A 22,252-nucleotide genomic window follows, 5' to 3' on the forward strand; every position below is an offset into this window, starting at 1 on the left:
CAGGCAGGGTTAGATAATGAGAGGGCAAAAAAACTGCAGGAGATTTGGAGAGACAGAGAGAGAGAGAGACAGAGAGAGAGAGAGAGAGAGAGAGAGAGAGAGAGAGAGAGAGAGAGAGAGAGAGAGAGAGAGAGAGAGAGAGAGAGAGGGTGATGATAGAGAGTGAGCGAGAAATAAAGAGACAGTGAGATAGATAAAGTTAGAGAGATAGAGAGAGAGATGCTGTGTGAGACATAGTGTGATATAGTGTGTTAGAGAGAGTGAGAGAGACAGTGAGAAAGATAGAGACAGAGAGAGAAAGAGAGAGAGAGAGAGTGTGTGTGCGAGAGAGAGATAGTTAGATAAAATGTGTGCGTTTGTTTGGGTGCGTGCACAATGACAGGTCCACGGGCAACAGACAGCCACTGTGTCAACATGAGAGCAGGTGAGCGACGCGGCGCTGAGGGGCACGACACACAGAGGTGTCAGCGAGCCCTTCGGCCCCGGAGCCAGAGTCACAGTGACGCTGACAAGACCTGGCAGGTTAGCACCAACCCCGCTGTGTGCTACCAGGGCAATGTTGCCTTGCCAACTACAGCTCCTCATCATCGCCACCATAACCTACATGGAAAACATCGCCACAGAAACAGCAGGCGATGTCATTGAGGATTCCGCAACTTTGACCTGGGTTACAATGGTGGTTCACCCCTACTGCCCCCCCCCTCTGCCCCCCTTGTACAGGAAGCTTATTTTACATCAGGACTGAGTGAACAAACATCTGAGTCATTCAGCACTAGACTTCTCCTAAGCAGGAGCTTTGTAAACACTGCATGAGTGTTCATTAATACTCCAGCTCCCTGATCACACTGTCTCACTCTGTTGATGCCGCTGCATTTAGCTCTGCAGTTAAGCGACGCTTGTTGAGTTGACTGGCGAGCGGCGGAGGTGACAGTGACTCCATCTGAGTCATTCTGTCTAACAGGTCCTTCACATGGCTTCATCAAGGACATCATGAACTAGGTGGGTGTCCTTATCGCTAATATAGCTAACGCAACGGAGGACAACCACAACAAACGTTAGCCGTATGGACTCGCCCTCCGTTGTCTTAATTAAGAAAGAACAGCTAAGAGGGTTTGACACCGTGAGTTTAGTCACACTGTCTGGTTTGCACAGGAAATAGCCTCTTAACCTCGGCCTTATTAAATATTTTCAAATGTCATTAATACATTCTACACACCAGGCCGCTTGCTGAATACTAAAGCCTTACAAAGACTATACTCCAATGCCGAGGACACACTCGTGCTTGACTGCGTGAGTCTCCAATGGATTCTGAACAATGGAGTGTACATATCCAATCTGGCGACTGACATCAGCGGGCTCTGGCTGTGTCTGAATGACTGGGGTGAAATGTAGCCAAGCCGAGTCTAAAGAAGAAGTACAATGTAATACCAAACTCCAAACCTTCAACTTCCTATATCATGATGGGATAATGTTAATCTTTTGAAGAGAATGTCTTAATTATTTCCCAAGAACCACAGATCAGCATTGGATGGATCCCATGAATTGGAAACTTTCCGAAAATTGATTTTCGGATAGCATAGGCATTTTTAATCAGTCAAAGTGCAGGCCTTCCAGTGCTGAGAGTCTGTAATACTGTAACAAGCTTCCGAGACTCAGACCAGATCTTTGAAAATGAAACATAATGCCTTAAAAGAAGTGAGGGAGGGCGGGAGGTGGGAGTATTGCTATATAGAAAAACACTTTACCTACTGTACTGAAAGAGGTCCATTAGGTTCAGGAAAACTGTGTTACGTCTGATGGACATGGTTCCATACAGACATATCCCATTACCTGGAAAGTCAAACTGCTAGCTTGCAAAATAGAATGTGTGTGTGAAAAGCCAAAAGATTGGATGTGTGTTCTCCTCTAACCGTGGTGGATAGGAATAGAAAAGGTAAGGACATCTACGACAAACGTTTCTCAGACAGAGCACACTGAACTTCGAAGGTGCACATAATACTGTAAGAGAGAAGAGAAATTGGGCAAGCCCAGTGTCCTCTGTTTCCGATGAGACTGTCCAATGACATTTCGGGGCCACAGAAGGAAATTGATACAGTGATAAATGGGAACTGTGGTACACAAGCAACACTGAAGAGTAAGCTGCGATGGCAGGTAGAGAGGGGTGTTGTGTCTGGAACTCTACCCTCTGCATGCCGATGTGTTTGAACGTGGCTTTGAGCATGTCTGTGTGTAGATTGTGTGTGTGTGCGTTTTATGTGCATGTGTAGACCATGTGTTAATGGTGCAACCGCTAGCAGCAGCATGCCGATAAATTGTGACTTGAAGGTTTTTAGAAAAGAATTAGCAAGGATAGAGCGAGAAAGTGAAGGAGAGAGATAGAAAGAGAGGGAGACAGATACTAAAACATCCAAGACAGAGGAAAACCAAAACCAAGACAGAGGAAAGAAAAATGGAGAGAGACACAAAGGAAAAGAAAGACAGGATTTAGTATTTACCACCCTTAAATGATTAAGAAAATGCCGGTCTCCTGCCAAATCTCCACGGCATCATCTCTGGGGACTTGCACATGCACAGCCACCATGAGTACCGTGGATGAAGGTTTCCAACTACATCACAATCAACTAAACACAGCTTGTGCTGAATGGAAAACAAAAACACCAAGGGATGGAATCCAACCAAGTTCATTCAGGAAACCTCCAACAGCTTAAATCCCGACGTCTGCTACAATCTTGTTCAATCAGGTTGCAGCTCGTTTCAAATGTTCTTCATCTGGAGAGAACTAAACGCTGTACCGGCCCTCATCCAGCCGGCATGCCGTGAAAAGTGTTATGTCAGGACTAACCCCATCTAGCTTGCGGATATTAGCCCAGTGTGGTGTTGCACTGCTGACTCTGAAGCTTCCTAAGACGATTTAACTGCAAAATTCTGCCAAACAAATGACAAATCTGCCAAAGAGCTAAAAGGAGTCTGGGTTGGAGAGAGTCTTGTGGATACACTCCATTGACTGTAGTATCAACTGTAGTGCCCCTGTACCAGCAATACAGGAGTACCAGCAATACCTCAGTGAACAGAACCACAGAGAAACATGACCTGGAACTCGAACACCATCAGAAGTCCTTCGCACGGTCACAGAAAAAGCTAGAGGAACCATTTCAGTCAAGCTCAACTTGATCCTCCAGCGAAACTCTCTGTAGTTCTGGGAAGGAGAACCTAATAATGCTTTCCTCATGGAATGTCCCATCTCACCACAGCGCCACACGTTTCAGAGGGTCATCTGACACCCAGGATGGGGTTCTCCGTAGTGGGCACGCGCATAAGGAGGACCCCTGAGCAGGTGAGGAGAAGCAGGCAGATCTTCAGACGCACCATTAAGGCTGGTGGCGGGAGGCCCGCTGACACACAGATGTCGTTCTCCACGGTACACTGGCACATCCCTTCCTCTCTTGACACGACAATCTAGTGCACCCTCTCGCGCGCACACAAACACACACGACACTAAAACACACAAGAACCCACACCTCTGTGTCTCCTACACATCAATCCCACCCTGACAGGACAATCTACTGTAATGTGCACTCACGCACACACACACCAGCCCACAAACACAAACATAAGTTTGGGCACACACACTCAACAGGAATAATTTACTCTCACTGTTGGCCTGCCAAAGCTGCAGTCTGTTGGTTTTGTCAGCTGTGGAAACTAGCATACAGACTTTGCAGACAACAAGCAACCATCATACACATCCTAAACTGTAACTCAATCCAATCACAGTGTTGGTATAAAAAACGAGGTTTCCATTTACTATTGGTTGATTTTTTTCGACCAACTTCCTGATTCATCAATCCTGCTTCCACTGTGAACCAGTGACCTTGTTTGAGCGTATGGGGACTTCAGACCACCACCACAGGAGATAGTGACACTTCTCCAGGTTACAGTGATACCCTGGACCCCAATGCAAGCACCTTCTTCTGGGACTGACCTTTTGTTGATATTTGGAGAGGCGCAGCGTCCGGTGTTATGGGTGTGTTGGAGTAAAACTTGGGGCCTGTCTGCTTAGCAGGGAGAGTTAAAGGTCACACATGAGAGTGAGGAAGGGTTTAAGGCTCAGGTCAGCCTCGTGCTCTGGAATATCAATCCCACAGTCTCTTCAGGTACAAACACACTCATGCATTATAGATGAAACTGCAGAGAAGTCAACAGTCGGTGAATTGTGTTTGTGTGTACTGTCTGTGTGCACTGCCCAAGTGAGTGAGTGTGTGTGTGGGGGTCTATATTTCAAAGACAGAGAAAGGCCAAGAGATGTGTTTGGCGTGACTTCAGAGTAACATGTGTAATGAGTGTGTGGGAGATATTATGATGTTCACAGACAGCTTGGCAGCAGAGGGTGAAGTCAGTGGGCTGTGTGCTCGCTCATGAACGGCATAGATACTTTATCTCAATGAATTGCATACAGTAGTCTTCATGACAGCAAAATGCTACTGTGAGAACATGATGAAACAAATACACGATTAATAGTTCTGGTTCTACTACATAAACAAACACATGTCTTGTTAACAAGCTGAACTTTCCAAAAGACAATGAAGTTCAACTTAGATAAGTCGACAAAAAGGCTCAAAATCCCCCAAAGCTTTCTTGCTTAATAAGGTCTACAATATGAGTAATGGTGCCCGAGCCCTTGTAAGGGATAATATTGTTCTTCTCAGGTAATTCCTGGGTGTTTAATGACTCGCTAATGGTCAGGGGCATACTGGTGGCAGAGCAGCCCTTTGTCTGTCTAAGAGCCATTAGAGGGACACCAGAGAGCACTGAAGCTCTGAAAAGCACAGTTAAGTTACACCAGCACTCCCTACAGTTCACGCACATGAAGAAAGACCAGGACAGAGGAGTGGAGTACTTAGAAATGATCCCTGCTTGAGAACGTGTTGCTGCAGCGCATCTTGACTACAGTACCATAGAAGTGTGTAGAATGCATATTTGTAGGAGGCAGGAAGACTCTCTTTCAGAGTGCCAGTGATCTGTTTCATAATTGCAAATCAAGCTTGGATGGGCAAAATCTAATAGGGAGAGGATTACCTGCTACGTTGTGTGTTTCTGTGTGTATGTGTGTGTATAAACAAATGGGTACATCCTAATTGATGACATACCACAGCTAATTTACTCGTAATGTCACTGGCACAGGTGTTTGCTTGAGAAGGTGCCGCTTGTAGTAATACTCAATACTGACATGGCAGCTTGGTTTGCTTTGTTAGCAACAACAAGCGTGGCTCAATAATGGACTGTGAGGCGTATTTATAGACTGAGGGACAGCATGCTAATAGCACACTCGTGGAAGTGCTAGGGCATGACAATGGAGATAAGGACATGATCTTGTTTGTATTCCAAACTAGTTCAAGTTCAATTTTATTTATATAGCACATTTAAAAACAGCCACACGGCTGGCCAAAGTGCTTCACAGTGCGATTGACCTTACACATACACACGTACACAATGAAAGAGTTCAAAAAGCTCAAATAGGCATTATTAAAAAGAGGCATTATTAAAAAGAGGCATTATTAAAAAGAGGCATTATTAAAAAAAGTAGACAAAATAAAATAAACAGTTTAAAAGAAAGTGATATAAATAAAACCATAAAAAATATAGACAAACATAAACCCCAGAGCAGTCATGGAAAGGCTAGACTAGTATGGTCATATACTAGGGTTAGTGTAGTGTGTGTGTGTGTTTGTTTGTGTGTGTGTGTGTGTGTGTGAAGGTGTGAAGGTGTGTGGGGCACATGCACTAGTGCCAGGGCTTTAATTCATTCTCCAATGCGGGCAATGTGAGGCTTGCTTGGTATAACTTCTCACTGTGCTGACTGTCAAAACACAATTATCATATTAATAGACTGCCTACAGCAATATGTGGGGGAAGAACATGTGTAATTACGGTTTCATATTCGGTCAGTGTTTAGCTTGAGATATCTTTACTTTAATCACATCTTCTCATTTACATACTCTGTTATGAGTCACTTGAGGTTTTATGTGATAAATAGAGTTCATATGTTCACAAAAGAACCCGCGAGAAAAAGACAGATACTAGATAGACAGAGAGAGGAAGAGATAAAGGTGTACCGGTATAACTAGAGAGGGAGAGGCACGCTTAGAGGAGAAGCACCCGGGTAGACAAAGTGAGAGAGTATATAGAGAGCTTGTAATTGCTGCGATCATCAAAATGACAAACTCTGGAGGGGCTAGGCAAAGCCTCCTGTGATTTAGTCTCTCCCTGCACGGCTCAGAGGCTAGTGCTGGGGGGAGATAAGCAGCAGCGGCAGTAGGTGGAGGAGGAGCAGGAAGAAGCTGCCTAGCTTGAGCTCAGCCCTGCTATGCTAACCGAGTGCCAGCCAAGCAAGCAGCTTCTCTACAAGAGGGGATTCACCCGACGGTCCAGCTTAGCCTGCGGCTTTACTCCTCCTCTCCTGCAGAGAGCACATGCAGGGGGAAATAAATATTCATTCCCTTCCCTAGTGTCCGGCGTTAAACAGTTCTCCACGAAGATGTGTCTTTGAGCATCACCTCAAAGACCCTGTCGTTGTGATTTGATGATAGGGGGGAAGTCGGAGCCAGAGCCGAATGTGCTTTCAATATTTCTCAGTGTTTTTTTGACTCAGTGCTCCTACACTGGATGACAGTGATGGATGACCCCCTGAGTATTGTCTTCAGTTTATGGTACTACAGTATATGGTAAACTACATCCCACAGTCCTGATGTCTTTAGGTTTTACAAAAACTAACCTCAGAAGGTTTGATACTGACAGTATCAATAGAACGTGCTCATGTTAAACACTGGCTACAGTTGACATCATTAGCAACAAGCTCCTGTGTCACGCATGCAGGGAGACAGGCAGCAAGACAGGCAGGTAAGGAATGAAGCAAAAAAGGTCGTCAGGCAGGTAGACTGGCAGGAAGGGAAGCAGGCAGCTAAGCAATCAAAAAGGGAGGTAGACAGGCAAGCCACTACAGTACGATACAAAGCATTGTTTTGTGCAAGAAAGTCTGGAGGGAGAAATCTGATTTCCCTCAAACAGATGGAAAGAGACTAGCTATAAAGCCCTTACAGAAATCATTAAGCCAACCAATGCCCAGCAGAGCTATTTTAATTGTGTGGCGCTTTGCTGTAGGCACAGCATACCTGATCGCTGCTCTAACTAACAGCTTTCTGGAAAGACAAACAGGCGTCTTCTGCCGATGCTTACGGAGTGATTGGTGGGCTGTGGTGTCCGCCGGGAAGACAAGACAGAGCGAGGAGGGGCATAGAGGTACTTCATAGTCCAGAAGAGGAGGGGGTGTGGGGGGGGGGGAGTTGACTCCAGACGAAGCACAGAGACACTGTGTGCAGCAGGAGAGCGTGCTCACACCTGGCTAATGCTTTCATGGCTTTCTAATTGATGGCGAGACGGCGTCTGTGGATGGCGACGCTTGACAATGCGCTGCCCTGCAGGGCGCTGCGCCCGCCGCGCGCCGACCTTCTGTGCTATGTGTAGGACGCGGCACTCGTTCATGGCGTTAATCTGCAGCCCTTCATCAGCAGCGCTCCCGGTACTGTGTTTAACGCTGAGCAATCACCAGATAGGACCTGGGGGGAGGCCAAACGTGATCATACACACAAATGATAGAATTGCACTCAGGTGTCAACACAGCAGCCTGCCTACTCGAGCACGCTTGAATGCACACACGGTGGCCGGGTGCGCAAAGAGGGAACACACGCACACACACACACACACACACACCCACACATGCAGACGTAGAGATGTACATGTGCACACACATATGGGTGACAAGACGCGAACTTTAGCCGTGTCATAGCGTGCAAACGCACACACGAGAAACAATGCACAGCCACACGTTTGCGGATCTATCCCTGTGTGCTGAATGGATCATTCAAGGGCAGTGTTACTGAGGCTTTAACACACATCTCTAGTCCACCCATGCAAAAGCACTTACTGTTAAGAAAGAGCTTGAAAGAAAAGTTTGACAGGCCTAACTGGCCTTGAGAGCCCTTCTTAGTGGATAGACTTGATTCTGCTAAAAATGATACCCAGAGCCAAGATTGGCATACACTGCTGGAAATTAATCCAAGTTAACAAGCTTTACTTTTAGCTGTGGTGTGCGCAAGCCAACTTTACTACAGTTTTCATGCCTCACAAAGCTGGAATACCAGGCACTCTACAGTACCTGCCCCAGGAACACCATAGTACTGTACCTGCTCCAGGAACACCATAGTACTGTACCAGCCCCAGGAACACCAGAGTACTGTACCTGCCCCAGGAACACCAGAGTACTGTACCTGCCCCAGGAACACAAGAGTACTGTATCTGCTCCAAGTACACCAGAGTACTGTACCTGCCCCAGGAAAACCAGAGTACTGTACCTGCCCCAGGAAAACCAGAGTACTGTACCTGCTCCAGGAACACCAGAGTACTGTACCTGCCCCAGGAACACCAGGGTACTGTACCTGCTCCAGGAACACCAGAGTACTGTACCTGCCCCAGGAACACCAGAGTACTGTACCTGCCCCAGGAACACCAGAGTACTGTACCAGCCCCAGGAACACCAGAGTACTGTACCTGCTCCAGGAACACCAGAGTACTGTACGTGCCCCAGGAACACTAGAGTACCATTGATAGATACCAGCTCCTGGAAAATAAGACTACTGTACCTTCTTCTCCAGGAACAGCCAGCAGTCTCTGACTGACCAATCCCTGCCCCTTTCAAATGTTAGAAATCTTCCTCCACAGATCCTGAGCCGTCACACCATTTTTAATATGTGCATTTAACTGCCCAGATCAGAACTTCCCTTTCCTATGACATATGAAAATCAATACCTCAAACTCTACTCCCTGGCTCCAACTGACACAGCCAGAAGTATAGACCTGATCCTTCCATTCCACCCCCCCCCCCCCCCCCCCCCCACCAGTTGAACATACTAAACATTTAATCTGGCTAAAAGACTCTCTTAATAAACCCAAGAAGAGGTTCTGGTCCTCTGGGGGGCAAACAAATGTTGTGGTTTGCACTAGCGATGATCGGAGGTGCCTAGCTCTGAGTGTGTATACATATTCCTAAACACGCCTCATTATGCATTAGGAGAGGAGAGTTGCCTGGGTTTTTACAAACTGCTCCCAACGAGCTGGATATGCAGACACTGTTTCACAGCAGTTTTGCATGCCGCTTTCTATCGTCAGTTAGCATTTGTACAGGCTTCTAATATGCCGGCACCACAACAACCACAAATACTACATACTGAAGTGAATACAAGAACAGACAGAATGTAATCGGTAAATGTATAGCCTGCTAAATATTTACCGAAGTTTGAATGAGTTTGAATGTGACCTGAACCTGCTAACTTTTGCGTGTATGTGTGAGTGTGGGTGAGTGAGTGTGTGAGTGAGCACGTGTGAGTGAGTTAGGGAACGAGTGGGAGTTTGTGTGTGTGTGTCCTACCTGTACTCCTCTTGAGTGAAGATTGGTATGCGGGATGGCTGCAGAACGGTAATCTCAACCAGGGTTGTGTTGAACTTCACTGGCTCCCCGTCATCATAGGCTATTACCACAAGCTGAGGCAAGGAGACACACACACGTACACACACACACACACACACACAGAGAGAGAGAGAGAGAGACACACACCATTTTTTAATATCTAGAATCAAGCAACTTTTCCTAGTTGCCAGGCTGCTACTGCAGAAGTGTTCAGCATGAGAATGAACCATGAAGGCTGAATCTATCGATCAGTATTCATTGACGGCCGAGGCGGGAGAGAGGGAGAGGGAAGAGAGAGAGAGAGTTATCCATGAGACGTAATATCCCTCAGCAGCTGCTCCGTGTTTGCTACCATGGCTATGCTTTAGTGAGGTCACCTCAACTAAATCACATGACCTTCTGTGAGTGTGTGGAGCGAACGAGTGTCCTTCTGTGCCCTGCAAAATATGGGAAAGCTAATAATATGGAGTGTAAGACGAATGGGCAGAATGGTTTCATGGCACCCTGGAAGAGGCCTTTTCCTTCCTTCAACATACTACAAAGCATTTCAGGCAGCGCTCTGACTGAAGGAGTGCATGCTTTTATTCGTATTAATACAGAATGTTAATTGATATTTCATAGCATTTGAGTTTTCTTATCATCATCGTCATCGTCATCATCATCATCGTCATCATCATAATAGCCATCGCCATCTCTCACCTGAAAGGTGACACTGGGCTGCTCGTTGAGGTTGACCTTAGTGATGACCCTCCCTGACACCACCTCCACGTCAAAGATGCTCCCGCTGTAAGGGGATTGGTCCTGGTCCACTTTGTAGCGCACAAAGCTGGCCGGCGTTCCCTGGACCACACAGAAACAAGACGGGTATTTTTAGACGGTTTTCTTCACCTCTGTACAGCTTAGGGATCACTTTAGAATTGAGATTCTAAGCTGATCCCCCGCCTAAAGTCTTGCCCGTTGACATTTAAAGAGCTTGGGGTTAGAAAATGAGAGTTCAAACATTTGGTGACTCATCCTAGTTGCTGTGCATACCTAGAATCCGTCTAGCAGTGTTCATCTCCACAGTCCTGTCGCTTTCTGCGAACCTCATCATCAGCTTAATTACCTTGCATTACATTAGCTTTCAGCTACTCAAATATCCCTCCCACATCCACTTCCAACTAGAATTCTAATTCCTCAGTCAGCCCTACCAGCCAAGCTCAGCTCAGCCCAGCTCCACTTCCACAGAAGCTTGGAGTTGAATGACCTTTTCATTACTATTATTCATAGCTCCAGATTGCCGCTTATCTCATCTCTCAACACTCTTATTGGGTGTGCTCACGCCTTCGGCGAGCACAACCATGGTTCTCTCACATATATATATTTATTTCTTATTCTTATTGTTTATTTTCGCACCCCTAAGGATCAGTCAATATTCAGACTACATAGACAACGTAGGTGTCAAAAGATTTTTCTTGCTAGCGATTGAGTTGATTGTATTTTTATTTGCGTTCCGTTGCATGGTTTAAGTTGAAATTGTGTTTTTGTGCCAAAAAGTGCCTTCTGTCAACGAAGGGTACTCAGTGCTAGCCTACGTCACTACGTCCGCATACGTTAGCAATGACGCATGGATACAATGTGATAGAAACGTTCTAGCACGCAAATTGGAGCTTGGATTATGAGTGAAAAATGCCAACCCCAAAAAATTACCAACCATAGGGCTTTGTTGAGAAAGCAATTTCGAGTGGAACTGCAATCTTGGATTTTTGATTTAGGTTGTGAAAGTCTTTGTAATTTGAGCGAGTGCGGATTGCCCGTGAGATTTCCTAGGCGGCAGCCAATGCTAGAAAGCGTCATAGTGGTCTAGTATTTTCGTAATTTTATAGTTTGGTCAATGACGTTAGCCTCAGAGTCAGACTGGACTCGCCTACTGCCAGTGTGTAGTATTGTCTTCAATGCCACAGCTAAACTTTAGGTCAAAAGAAACATTCTAATTTCCGGCGTTTTCAAACCATCAGTGAAATGTGGAGCAACAGCAGCTAGTTTGCCTCTAGAAAACTTATTTTGAATAAACCATTTCCCCCTACATTAATGTCAAACGTATTTACGTTTTGGGGGGCATATTTTCAGTTAGCAGACGGTACTGTTTGAATTGCGACTCCATCTGAAATACTGCCGGTGACAAGGTTGTTACAGTAGCTTGTATCAAAGGGGGTTTGCTTGTTTCAAAGGGGGTTCTTAATGAATTATGCAGTAGTAGGCTAAATGCTTGAAAATATCACTAGAAGGGAAAAACTTAAGGGGACGGACCATAGACTTATGTTAAGGGGCGGACTCACCTGCAACCGACGCAAGCGAGCACACCCTACAATTTCGCCAGAAATTGTACCCTCTCTAGTTTCAATTGAATCCCTTTGGAAATCCTACTGACCTGGTCAGAGAGGCTTGTGCCCAGTCTCTACTGAGCAGTCCTTAAGGGGAGGGTACCTATAGCTCTGTAGAGGCCCAATATAGACAACCCTGGATGTGACTGAACACCGATAAATTGAATTGCATTATGCAGTGAATTGACACTATATTCGAATCTACAATCCCTGCTAACATATAGAAAACACCAAAGTAAAATTTCACAAGCCATGTTTAATTACAGTCATCCCTTCAAACTGGATATTCAGTTGAAAAGGGTTAACCAACTATGTTATAGGTTATGTAAGTTACTCAAGGCCAAGGCAAGATGTATTATATCACAGTGGCATTCAAACATCAGTAGCTCTCTGGTCTGCTGCTCCTCAGTCAGTAGGATTGTACGTACAGTACCTTTGAGAACACAAAGAAAGGCAGAGCCTCGGGCTGTTCAGTCCACAGTGTGTAAAGTCAAGAGGCCAAGCCATGAAGAAAAGAATACATTAGAACAAAGGTAGCTATTCACATCCCGTCCACGCCCCCCATCAACTGTACTGTGTATCCATGCCTTTAACACCTGCCCTTAACTTGAGCTTGGATCTGGTACAAGGTCTTTCTTTTGACTGTATGTACATAAGCATTGGCTGTCTTTCATTCCCTGTATGTCTCTGTAGTGCTTTCAGTTTTATAGCACCTCTCGTTTTCTGTCCTTCAGCTCACAGGCCATGAATGTTTGATGCTCGCTGTTGGAGTAAACACACCAGGTCATTAACATTGCAAGGAAACCACCCAAAAAACTGGTAGATTTACCACTTTGAGATTCTTGGTAGGGAAGAAACATTTCTTTGGAGAAAAAACTGTCATCCATTAATTTCCAAGACAACTTAGTTCTGCTCTTTTTTATATATATATATAAAATATATATAAATATTGTTCTGCCTGTATTTAGTATAAAAACTGACAGGCCATGAAGTTTACAAGCTCAGTGAGACGATGCATGTTGTTAGAGCAAGAGAGACAGTAAGGGCGAGAAAGAGAAATAGCGAGAGAGAGCAAGAGAAAGAAAGGGGAGCTGACTATATCATGAGAGAACAGGAAAGCAGAGACTCGGACATCCTCATTTGACCCTGACATTGCACTCACGCAGCACGCTGTCATCTCTACTGAAATAACTATGGACGCCTACGTCTAACTCTACGTCCCCCTGCACCCCCCCCCCCCCACACACACACACACACCTGTAGTGTTACTGTACAGAAGACAACCTTGAACCTCAGCAACTTGACCTGTGGAGTTGGAGATGATTCATCAGAACCCTACCGTAACCTTGAGCTAACACTAAAAACAGTGTACCGGTCACAGAAAGAGCAGTTAGGCATCACCCAAGTCTTGGTCTGAGATGATAGATTAGGGAAGGTAATCAATAAAGCCTCGGAAAGGAAGATCTAAGAGAGAAGGTAAGGGGAAGTTTAATACATCTACCGGCTGCCTGAATTCACTAGCGTTTTTGTTGTATTTTCGACCCCATTGATGAACGCCTTTCAGAAACCTAGAAAAAATGACTAAAAACACCTCAGGAATAGATTTCCATCTCAAGTAACCACAGAAGCAGAGCTCCAAGTTATGTCTTGAGCTCCTTGCCTTTGTCTCCATGGTGATCCTCCCTTTAGAACCTGGCGGGGATTGACATTTAAATAAAGGGTTTGTACAGCATCGCCAGATGAATGGGTTTTAGTTTGAGTCCATACTAAAATTATAATAATATAGAATAATTCCTTACCCCGGAACAGTTCACAGTGAAAAAAGTATGAGAGGACAGGGGTGAGCTACTGTATGTGCAAGGATGAGTACACTGTTGGGCTGAGTCACTATCATGGACGGTTATTTTTATATCCTTTTATCACTAAAGGTACACAACATTAAAAGAAAAATGGTGGGGGATGTGTTTGGTACATAAACAACTAATGGATTTGTGTATTGCAGTGAGCTTTCCAGGGTGTGTGTGTGTGTGTGTGCGTGGGTATTTTTACGTGCGTTTGTTTGTGTGTGTGTGTGTGACAAGTCTCCAATGCAGCACACAGAAGTGCCCGTGACAGGCATCCTGTCAATAAAGCACTTCGAGCTCCCAAAGCCAGGTCAATAAGAGACTGGGTTATCCAGGCACTGGTCTGAGGTCTAATCCCTGTGTGTCTGTCAAACTAGTCTCCAGAGCCAGTCAGTTTGTCATGTAAATACCACCCAGTGGGTGAGTGTGTCCCCTCTTCACACACCAATCATCAAGTAGCATAATCTACCCTTCATGACTGCACGTAACCAGACAAGACTTTAGCTGCACCTGCAAAATCTAGGAACTGGAAACCAACGCGCAAGATAGGTAGAGGGACACCTCCAGCACCCACAAATGGCTGTTTTACACAGCCTCCTACACCCTGGAAGATCCAGAATGTCTTCAAGTATAGTCCAGCAGAACGTTGCAGAACACAGTTGGTACAGACTGCAAATCACTCACCCATGGCCTCTCCACCACATTTTAACTCAATCTTCTGCCAAGCACAGGACTGCAAGGCTCATTGAACACTGCTGAGTACTCTTTATGAAGCCAAAACAACTACTGTCTGAAAAAAGTCAAAAAGTAAAGTGGAAGGCATAAGAGCATACAGAACGCTGACTCACAGAAGCCCTATAAAATATTAAGGCGGGCCATGTTGCCAATGAAAGCATGATGCGCATTGGCATGGGGCTGATAAGGCCCATATTTTTGGGACAATAAAACCTTGTTCCCCACAATTTATGATCTCCCCAACCTGTCTGTTGAGTATTCTAATAGCCGTGCTGCTCTATTGATGAAGTCGAATTGCAGTGTGCAACCCAAGAACCAAAAAACCATGATAATTTCCCTTGGCTCGGCACGTCCTTGTTTTTTGGGGCCACTGTGGAATAATTTCAGACAGCGGCAGGGGTTCAAAAGACGGGTGGCGTCCTGTGTAATTTCATTTTCCTGGTTGGCAGTCAACTAAACTAAAACGCCCCGGAGAGCCTGGAGGACAGACAGCCTAGGTGGACCGGCTCCAGAGAGGACTGACAGAGGGGGGGACCCTTCTGAGAATCGAGCTCCTCATTCAACAAACTCAACATGTGTAATTGCTGTAGAGGCAGGAAACCATGGGAACCGTGACCGTACGAAGAGTGAAGACAAAATGAACGACTGTAGATCTATTCCTGGGTATCCTCTCTCAACGGATTCACTCTTACTGTCTCCAGCGACAGGAATATCTACTCGAGCTGAAAGGAAAGGGAGAGAGAGAGAATGATGTGTGTGTCTGGTCGTGACCATGATCTAACGAACCACTCCACAACCCCTGCCTGCTGGTGTCTCACAAGCTCCGTAAAAAAAAGCATTTTGTCACTTTGTCTCAGTGACCAGAGTGAAGCCCTGGGGATTTGCTCTCCCCGGTCACTCTGCGTTCCCCCATTGGACAGCGTACTCACAGGGGGGTCCTGATCCTCTGCGAACACGGTGGCGATGACTGTGCCCTTCTGTGCATTGGGGGCCACGAGGCCCTTGTAAAGCTCCTTGCTGAACACGGGGGAGAAGTCATTCACGTCCTGGGAAGAGGATGGAAGAGGTGACGTTAACACAGGCATGGATCGTAAACACAACAAGATTTGCAAGGTTACTGTACGAGGTCAAGTCTGGAGGGTAGGACGGACTGCTGACTGTTTCGAACTTGGCAGGGAAGGGCGGGGAGGGGGACCAGAAGAGGAAGTAGAGGGAGATCTGGATCGGACTATCAGGGTCAAATGGAATCTGATTTCTCTTTATATTCTCACTCTCCCTGCTACTGCTGTCTGAATACTTAGTGGTTCATATTGTTAATGTGACTTCTATGCACCTGCGGTTTGTCTGATTTCATTCGCTTGCGAGTGTAATTATATAAAACGTAATTTTGTCATGTCCTTTCCTCTCCTTCTCTTCACTTCTCCCTGCACCCGTGCTCTGGAAAGAGCAATAACAGCAAAGAGAGTAACATGTCCATCGCTTTTAATCACTGACCGACTGTTCAATGAGCTCTCAGAATCCTGTTGTTCAATGAAACCCATGTCCCTGAAATTGAAGACGAGATGAGCTCTGATCGTGACATTCTTCCAAGCCGGGAGCTGGAAAGTAGTGTGAACAAATAACCTGCCTTCACTCACAAGCGCGCTCACACGCAAGCACACATACTATCAAACACTTCGTATAGTCCGCCATGCCTTTCAGAGGTGTTATACAACAGAGAAAAAGTTTGAGGTCTAATTTGAAACCGCATCCCCACAGGTACAAAATCTATCACTGCGAGGCTATGCTCAAACCAAAAAAAATAAAAGGCTTCAGAAACGCATAGCAGGGCTTCAATAAGGACAGAGGAGGGGGGAGGGAGACAGGAGGGAAGGGGAGTCATCAGATCTCTTCAATCTGCAGCCCAGAGAAGCCAGCGTAAATCCATTAGGCCCAGCCTAATACACGTACGCCGTATCAAATACCGTCACCCAGGTCTGATAGAGCCAGAGCTGCCATGCCTTATCCTATCACACAGTGCTGCTTTGTGACAACAAGCAATTGGCATCAAAGCCTGTCCTTATCAATGGGCAAACTCTCCTCCAGGATAGCTGGACAGGCAGGGAGATGGAGCCCAGGAACTCTCTCAACAACAAGCTACTGGCTAACAGTGCAAAACTCTTCACCCATACATTCATCGCTATAACAACACGACACACACACATGTGAACGCACGCACAGGCAACCCCACGCACACACACACACACACACACACACGCTGACTGCGCCAGAGCAGGAGGCGTCTAATTCTTTCATTTGGATTCAGCTGCTAATCTCTTGAAAGGTTGGGACAGGATCGCATGCTCCCTAAAAATCCACACCAAATTGCAGTGACAAAGCTAATGAGTCATCGAGACCTGGAATAGCGCTGTGACAAACAAAGAGGATATATCCATCAGCCTGTCTTTGTGATGTGAAGGCTATGCAGGCAGGCAAGCAAGTTAGGATCCAAGTTTCTTGGGAAAATAGTTTTTTTTTTCCAGCTTTGACAAAGACACCAGACTCAAAGCAGTCATTCCATTAAGTGTGTCACATCGTGAAAGAAAACAGAAGCGGAAAGACTCCTGGAACTGATCCCATAGAATCAATGTGGCTGAATACGGCTGTGGCCATCACGACACACATTCAATCCAGCCGGGAGGATCTTTACTCTACTAACACGTGATGCTGTATGTGAACATGGCAGATATCCCCAGCACAGCATGCTACGTCCTTAAGATCAGCGTGTCGGTTTTCGTGTCTACCCTGTACCATGGGTACTGTGGCAACATTGCTCTGGGCAGTGTTGTTCCCTACCACACAATATCCTCCCAAGAGGGGAACCAGGGTTACAGAGAGAGGCTGTTCAGTGGTTACTCATCCCAACCAGAGGAGGAGACCTCCTGCTTAACAAGTGCACACTCTGCCCTCTGAATTCAGTTCAGGTGGCAGTGTCAGAATGCAGAGCTACGAGTGCTCTCAGTGTGGCGTTGACCATGTTCAAAGTGTGAGAGTTGTGAAATGCAGAGCACACTGTAGCTAGGGAGTCCCATTTCTTTCATTTCAGCAAGGGGCTCACAGCTCTCTACCGGCACTGTTTGGGTGATACAAACCACAGGAGAAGAAACAGGGAGCACAGTGTGACTGAAAGCCAGCTACATAGTCAGCCAGCAAGCCAGTCGTTCAGTCAGTCATTAAGACAGCCAGTCAGCTAGTCAGTCACTAAGTCTGCCAGTCAGCCAGCCAGCTAGTCGGCTAGCCAGCCAGCCAGCCAATCAGGTACTCTTACGCTGATGCGGACGGTGACTGTGGCCTGGCCTGGGGGCATGATCCCCCCCACGTCCACGGCCTCCACCTGGAAGGTGATGTTGGCCCCCAGACCCATGTTGGCCAGGTCCTCAAAGTCCAGGGTCTGCAGCACGGACAGGACCCCCGTCAGCGGGTTCAAGGAGAAGAGCTGTCTGGCTGACTCTGTCTTGATCCGGTACGTGACGTTGGAGAACAGGTCCGCGTCCACCGCCTGGGAGGAAAGAGGGGGGGGGGGGGGGGATGGAGGTGGGGTGTGAAAGACAAGAGTACTGGAATGAGCTCGCTGAAAATAGGATGATTTCATTTCTACCTACGATGAATACAGATGCTTATTTTTTTCCACATTTTTTCACTTTCTTTCATAAGAAGCTGTGACTTGCTTCATCCTAAATGTGGATCACATGAGTCACGGGGAAATCATTTAGTTGTTCAGTTTCTCTTAAGTGATAATGCTCTGTGCATAATGTCAGGACATCATTATGCACTACACACACATGAGTGCATACATACACACACACGCACCCTTGATTAGAAGTGATATTCAACTGGCAACAGAATAAATCCAAGCCAAGGCAGTTCTGTCAAAGCTGTCAGTGAGAGTGTGAGAAGCTTTCAGGTGGAAGCCTTTGAAGTGGGGATGCACAGAGAATCACATTATACCCCGAAATAAAAAGATAAAGTACATTTATGAATAAATGAGGAGGGTAAAAAGGGGCAAAGTCCCTCTGGAGGAGAGAGGCAGGAAGGCTGGTTTCATCAGCCAGAGAAGGCTGCTTGTCGCTGCAATCTCACTCCAGGTGTTTCCCACCCCCGTGCCATCCATGTGGAGGAGTCGTTGTCGAGGAGATTAGCGTTGTCACAGTGATATTGTCACTCACTCATCCTCTACCCCCGGCATTTCTACATCCACCCCCCCCCCCCCCCCACCCCTTTTCCTGGCATCTTCCCTACTCCTCTGTGAGTGAGATGTCACTCACAATATGCTGGCAATTACTCCCCCCCCCATTCAGTCTTCAACTACCTCTTGCTGGGGTATTCCCATGGCGTGCCCTCCTCAGCGCAAACAACATGAGCGCAGAGGTTGAACACCGCCATGGTTTAATCCAAGTCAGAACTTTCATGAACATTTCAAGGCGCTATGGGTTTGTGGAGCATTACATTAGCGTTTGTCGTGAGACAAAAGGAGAAATGATACTTTCTAAAGCTTAACAGCGCTGTAGAGACACCAGCTTTTAGTCCTACTCCATCGCAGGCCAGTGACACCCAGAGAGTTCAAACATGGCCGGATCCTCTGATAGGTAAAAATGGTTTTACCCTCCATTGCGTGTGTTAAAAGCTGAAATCCTGGAAGCGTATGACAGTTTAAATGGAGGGCCAAATCGCCTGATAGCTACATACTCTTTGAAGTTAAAGGATGTTAAAGGGTGCGTTTAATACAGCAGCTGTTTGAAGCCCCTGATGCCCCATTGCTGGGTAGAGGGAGAAAAGAGAGAGGAAAAGAGAGAGAGAGTAAGAGAGATAAAGAGAGATCCTTCAATAATCACTCCACGACTCACCTATCCACATCAACTTGGACTTTTACAAAAGTAGTTTTTTTTTTTACAATTCCTGCTCACATTATAACTACTATTTAGTAAGCAAGCCAAATAGTGAGGTTAGGGTTGGGGTTAGGCCTGAAAGTGTGATGAGAAACTTAGTGTAGAGTACCTCTAAGCAACCACATTCCATCCAGTTCATCTGAAATACAAACCTGCTATAAAAGACTGTCATTTCATCTGTGCAATTAGTCTATTAATACCACCATCCTACATCTGCGACACAGGAAACCCAACTGCAATGCACACACACACACACACACACACACACACGCACACGCATACTCACAGAGAGGCGTATGACGAAGGTGTCCACTGGGCTGTTCTCGGGGACGCTGGCTACGTAGCTCTGCTCGGAGAAGACGGGACTGTTGTCGTCGATGTCCGAGATGCGGACGGCGAGGGTGAGGGTGGTCCGCCGGGGGTCCACGGCCCCGTCCGACGCCTCCACCACCAGGTTGTACTGACTCTGCAGCTCGCGGTCCAGACGCACCGCCGTGTAGATGCTGCCGTTGGCCGTGATGGTGAACAGGCCCGGGTGGTTGACGATCCGGTAGCGCACCTGTCCGTTGGCCCCCGCGTCCGGGTCTGTCGCCTGGGGCGAAGAGAGTGGGAGGACAGGGGGGGATACAGGGGAGATACAGGGGTGTGAAAGGCATTCAAAAGCGTGGGCGTGGCAGGGAGGTAGGGTGAGCCACAATGTGGGACTTTGCTGTCATTTCCCACATACGTTATATTGGTTGTCGAGTGTACTTGTTAAGCGCTCATGCACAACGACACGTCGCACAGAAGTAAGCTGTGCTCCTTCATCTATCCCTGACTCGACAGCCTCTTCACACAATGACGCATGCCAGCACGCACAAAGAAACTTGGAAGGCCTTCAGCTAAAAAACGACAAGGCTGACCAGGCTCTCATACGTTCAAGCACAGCCTTCGAGTCCGCTTCTTTTCCGGCTCACATTGAGATCAGTGGCTTTGTCACTAATAATTTGAGAGTTCAAAAGGCCAGAAGCCTTTTCCTGCTAACTCTGCATTTCATCAAAGGGAAACCACCATATGCCAGATCAAGTTCTGAACACACCCCCTTCAATCTACGCTGAGCTGTGAGTGAGGAGGCTAACATCCAGGCAGAGGTGGAGAGGCTTATAAAGCGAGTTGTTGTACTATTATGACATCCCCTGTGAATGTGAGAGGTCTTTAGTATGCAAGGTCTGTGTGTGTGTGTGTGTGTGTGTATGTGTTTGACATTCTAATGGGTCTAGAAATGTTGCTGCTAATTCCTCCCTGACACGGGGGGGGGGGGGGGGGTGATGTGGTGTTGACTGTGGGAAGGGGGAGGCTGGCGTGAGGATAGAGGAAAGCCTTTGATTTTGGGACACACTCTCCCTTTCTCTTTGAGGCAGGACACACTAGGTACTCGACCACAGCCAGGGAGGGACTGAGCTGTACAAAGAGAATGAAATAAAAGAGAGAGCAGGAGAAGGGCGAGAGGGAGGGAATTCAGACGAGGGTTGGCCCCAATTTGTTTTACGCTGGGCGCTGGACAAATGTTCAGACCCAAGCCTAAAGTTTGAGGGCCGATGCTGAGCATCTGAACCACAGAGGAACGAACAGCGTGTCAATATGAGCAAATGAAGCACAATGTCTTTTTGCGACAGAATAACCATCTTCACATTCACATCACTGCTCTTGGCTTTATTTAAAAAAAGTCACTCAATCCACTTTAAATCATGTTTAATTGATAAAGTGTGAAAATGATGGCCGCTTCCTGTGGATAGTGGACACACGCATAGATCCACACACACAGGCACTTCTCTGTGCTGCCAGGTTTGTCAAGGGCTGTTTTACTGCACTTAAGCAAAGAGAACTTTCACCTACTCGCAAATCAATTAAATGTTCATCAGAATGGCCACATTAAAAACGGCTGAGACCTGAATAGTGTCAAAACTTTATTGAACCGTCTTGTTCATTCTTGCCTAATCAGACACTGAAACTCTGGTGTGGTTACCAGTTGTGGTGGCACTCAATTGTGCATAACTGTACAATTGTCTACATTTTGGTAAAACACTGTGGATTTTGAGCACATCACGAGGTTGTAAGTTCAAATCTCCTCCTCAACATCGCTTTGGATAAAAGCATCTACTAAGTGAATACTTGTTCTCTACACAAAGAAAGGGAGCACGCTGGCGCTACCTTTCCATGACATCCTTTGAAGTGCCGAGTAACCAAGAGAAATAACCAAGAGAAACATTTTGATTTGATTTTCTCCGAAGGCCACAACGTACTGCAACCATTCAAACGGAAGAGTGTGCGAGATGGCTTTGTGAAGACTTGGAGACGAGATACTAATCCTGTTAGCCTGTTCCCTTGCTCTTCAGGCTTGCCTTATTAGCCACAATGGTCCATGCAGCTCCCATGCCTTATCTGAAGTGCATGCTAATCAATTAGCTCTGTAGTCGTTACCATGTGCATGGCTAGATTACAGGCCTCCTGGTGTGAATGTACAGGCGGGATCCACTTATTATGCAAATGGTTTCCCAAACATATGTAGAGGGTGACCCATTCGCGCTGCTAACAACATTGACTGAATCAGTCCTATCTGTAGGGAATGAGAGCATCGGAACAGGTGGCTTAGTCGTGCTCATCAGGTTAGAATGATAATGGAGAACAATTTAGTTATTGAGCTCCCTGAGCGACGGTCTTACGCAAAAGCTAGCTCACTTTGCTATTGTCTACCTACAGCTGGTGAGTGGTTTGCTGCGTTAAGGTAGGACATAGTTGGTCTGCTCCCCTTCCAATGGTACTACATATCTGTTACCAGTTCAGTAATAAACTGTAATTATTCAGTCATTAAAACACACAACTGTG

The 22,252-nt window shown here is 46.5% G+C and overlaps 1 protein-coding gene across 1 annotated transcript in view; it reads right to left on the reverse strand.

Moving 5' to 3' along the window:
• The window catches only part of LOC124473752, a 50,209-nt gene extending 28,353 nt beyond the window's left edge, over positions 1-21,856 (reverse strand). The window contains exons 1-6 of the mRNA XM_047029416.1: positions 21,848-21,856; positions 19,674-19,979; positions 17,770-18,000; positions 15,392-15,508; positions 10,220-10,360; positions 9,482-9,594 (exon numbers count right to left, since the gene is read on the reverse strand). Of these exons, the coding sequence (XP_046885372.1) occupies positions 9,482-9,594; positions 10,220-10,360; positions 15,392-15,508; positions 17,770-18,000; positions 19,674-19,979; positions 21,848-21,856 (917 nt within the window). The remainder of the gene's footprint in view (positions 1-9,481; positions 9,595-10,219; positions 10,361-15,391; positions 15,509-17,769; positions 18,001-19,673; positions 19,980-21,847) is intronic.
• Between the last annotated feature and the right edge of the window lie 396 nt (positions 21,857-22,252).

The sequence above is a fragment of the Hypomesus transpacificus genome, chromosome 11 (genome assembly GCF_021917145.1).
Source record: "Hypomesus transpacificus isolate Combined female chromosome 11, fHypTra1, whole genome shotgun sequence".
Classification (NCBI taxonomy): domain Eukaryota; kingdom Metazoa; phylum Chordata; class Actinopteri; order Osmeriformes; family Osmeridae; genus Hypomesus; species Hypomesus transpacificus.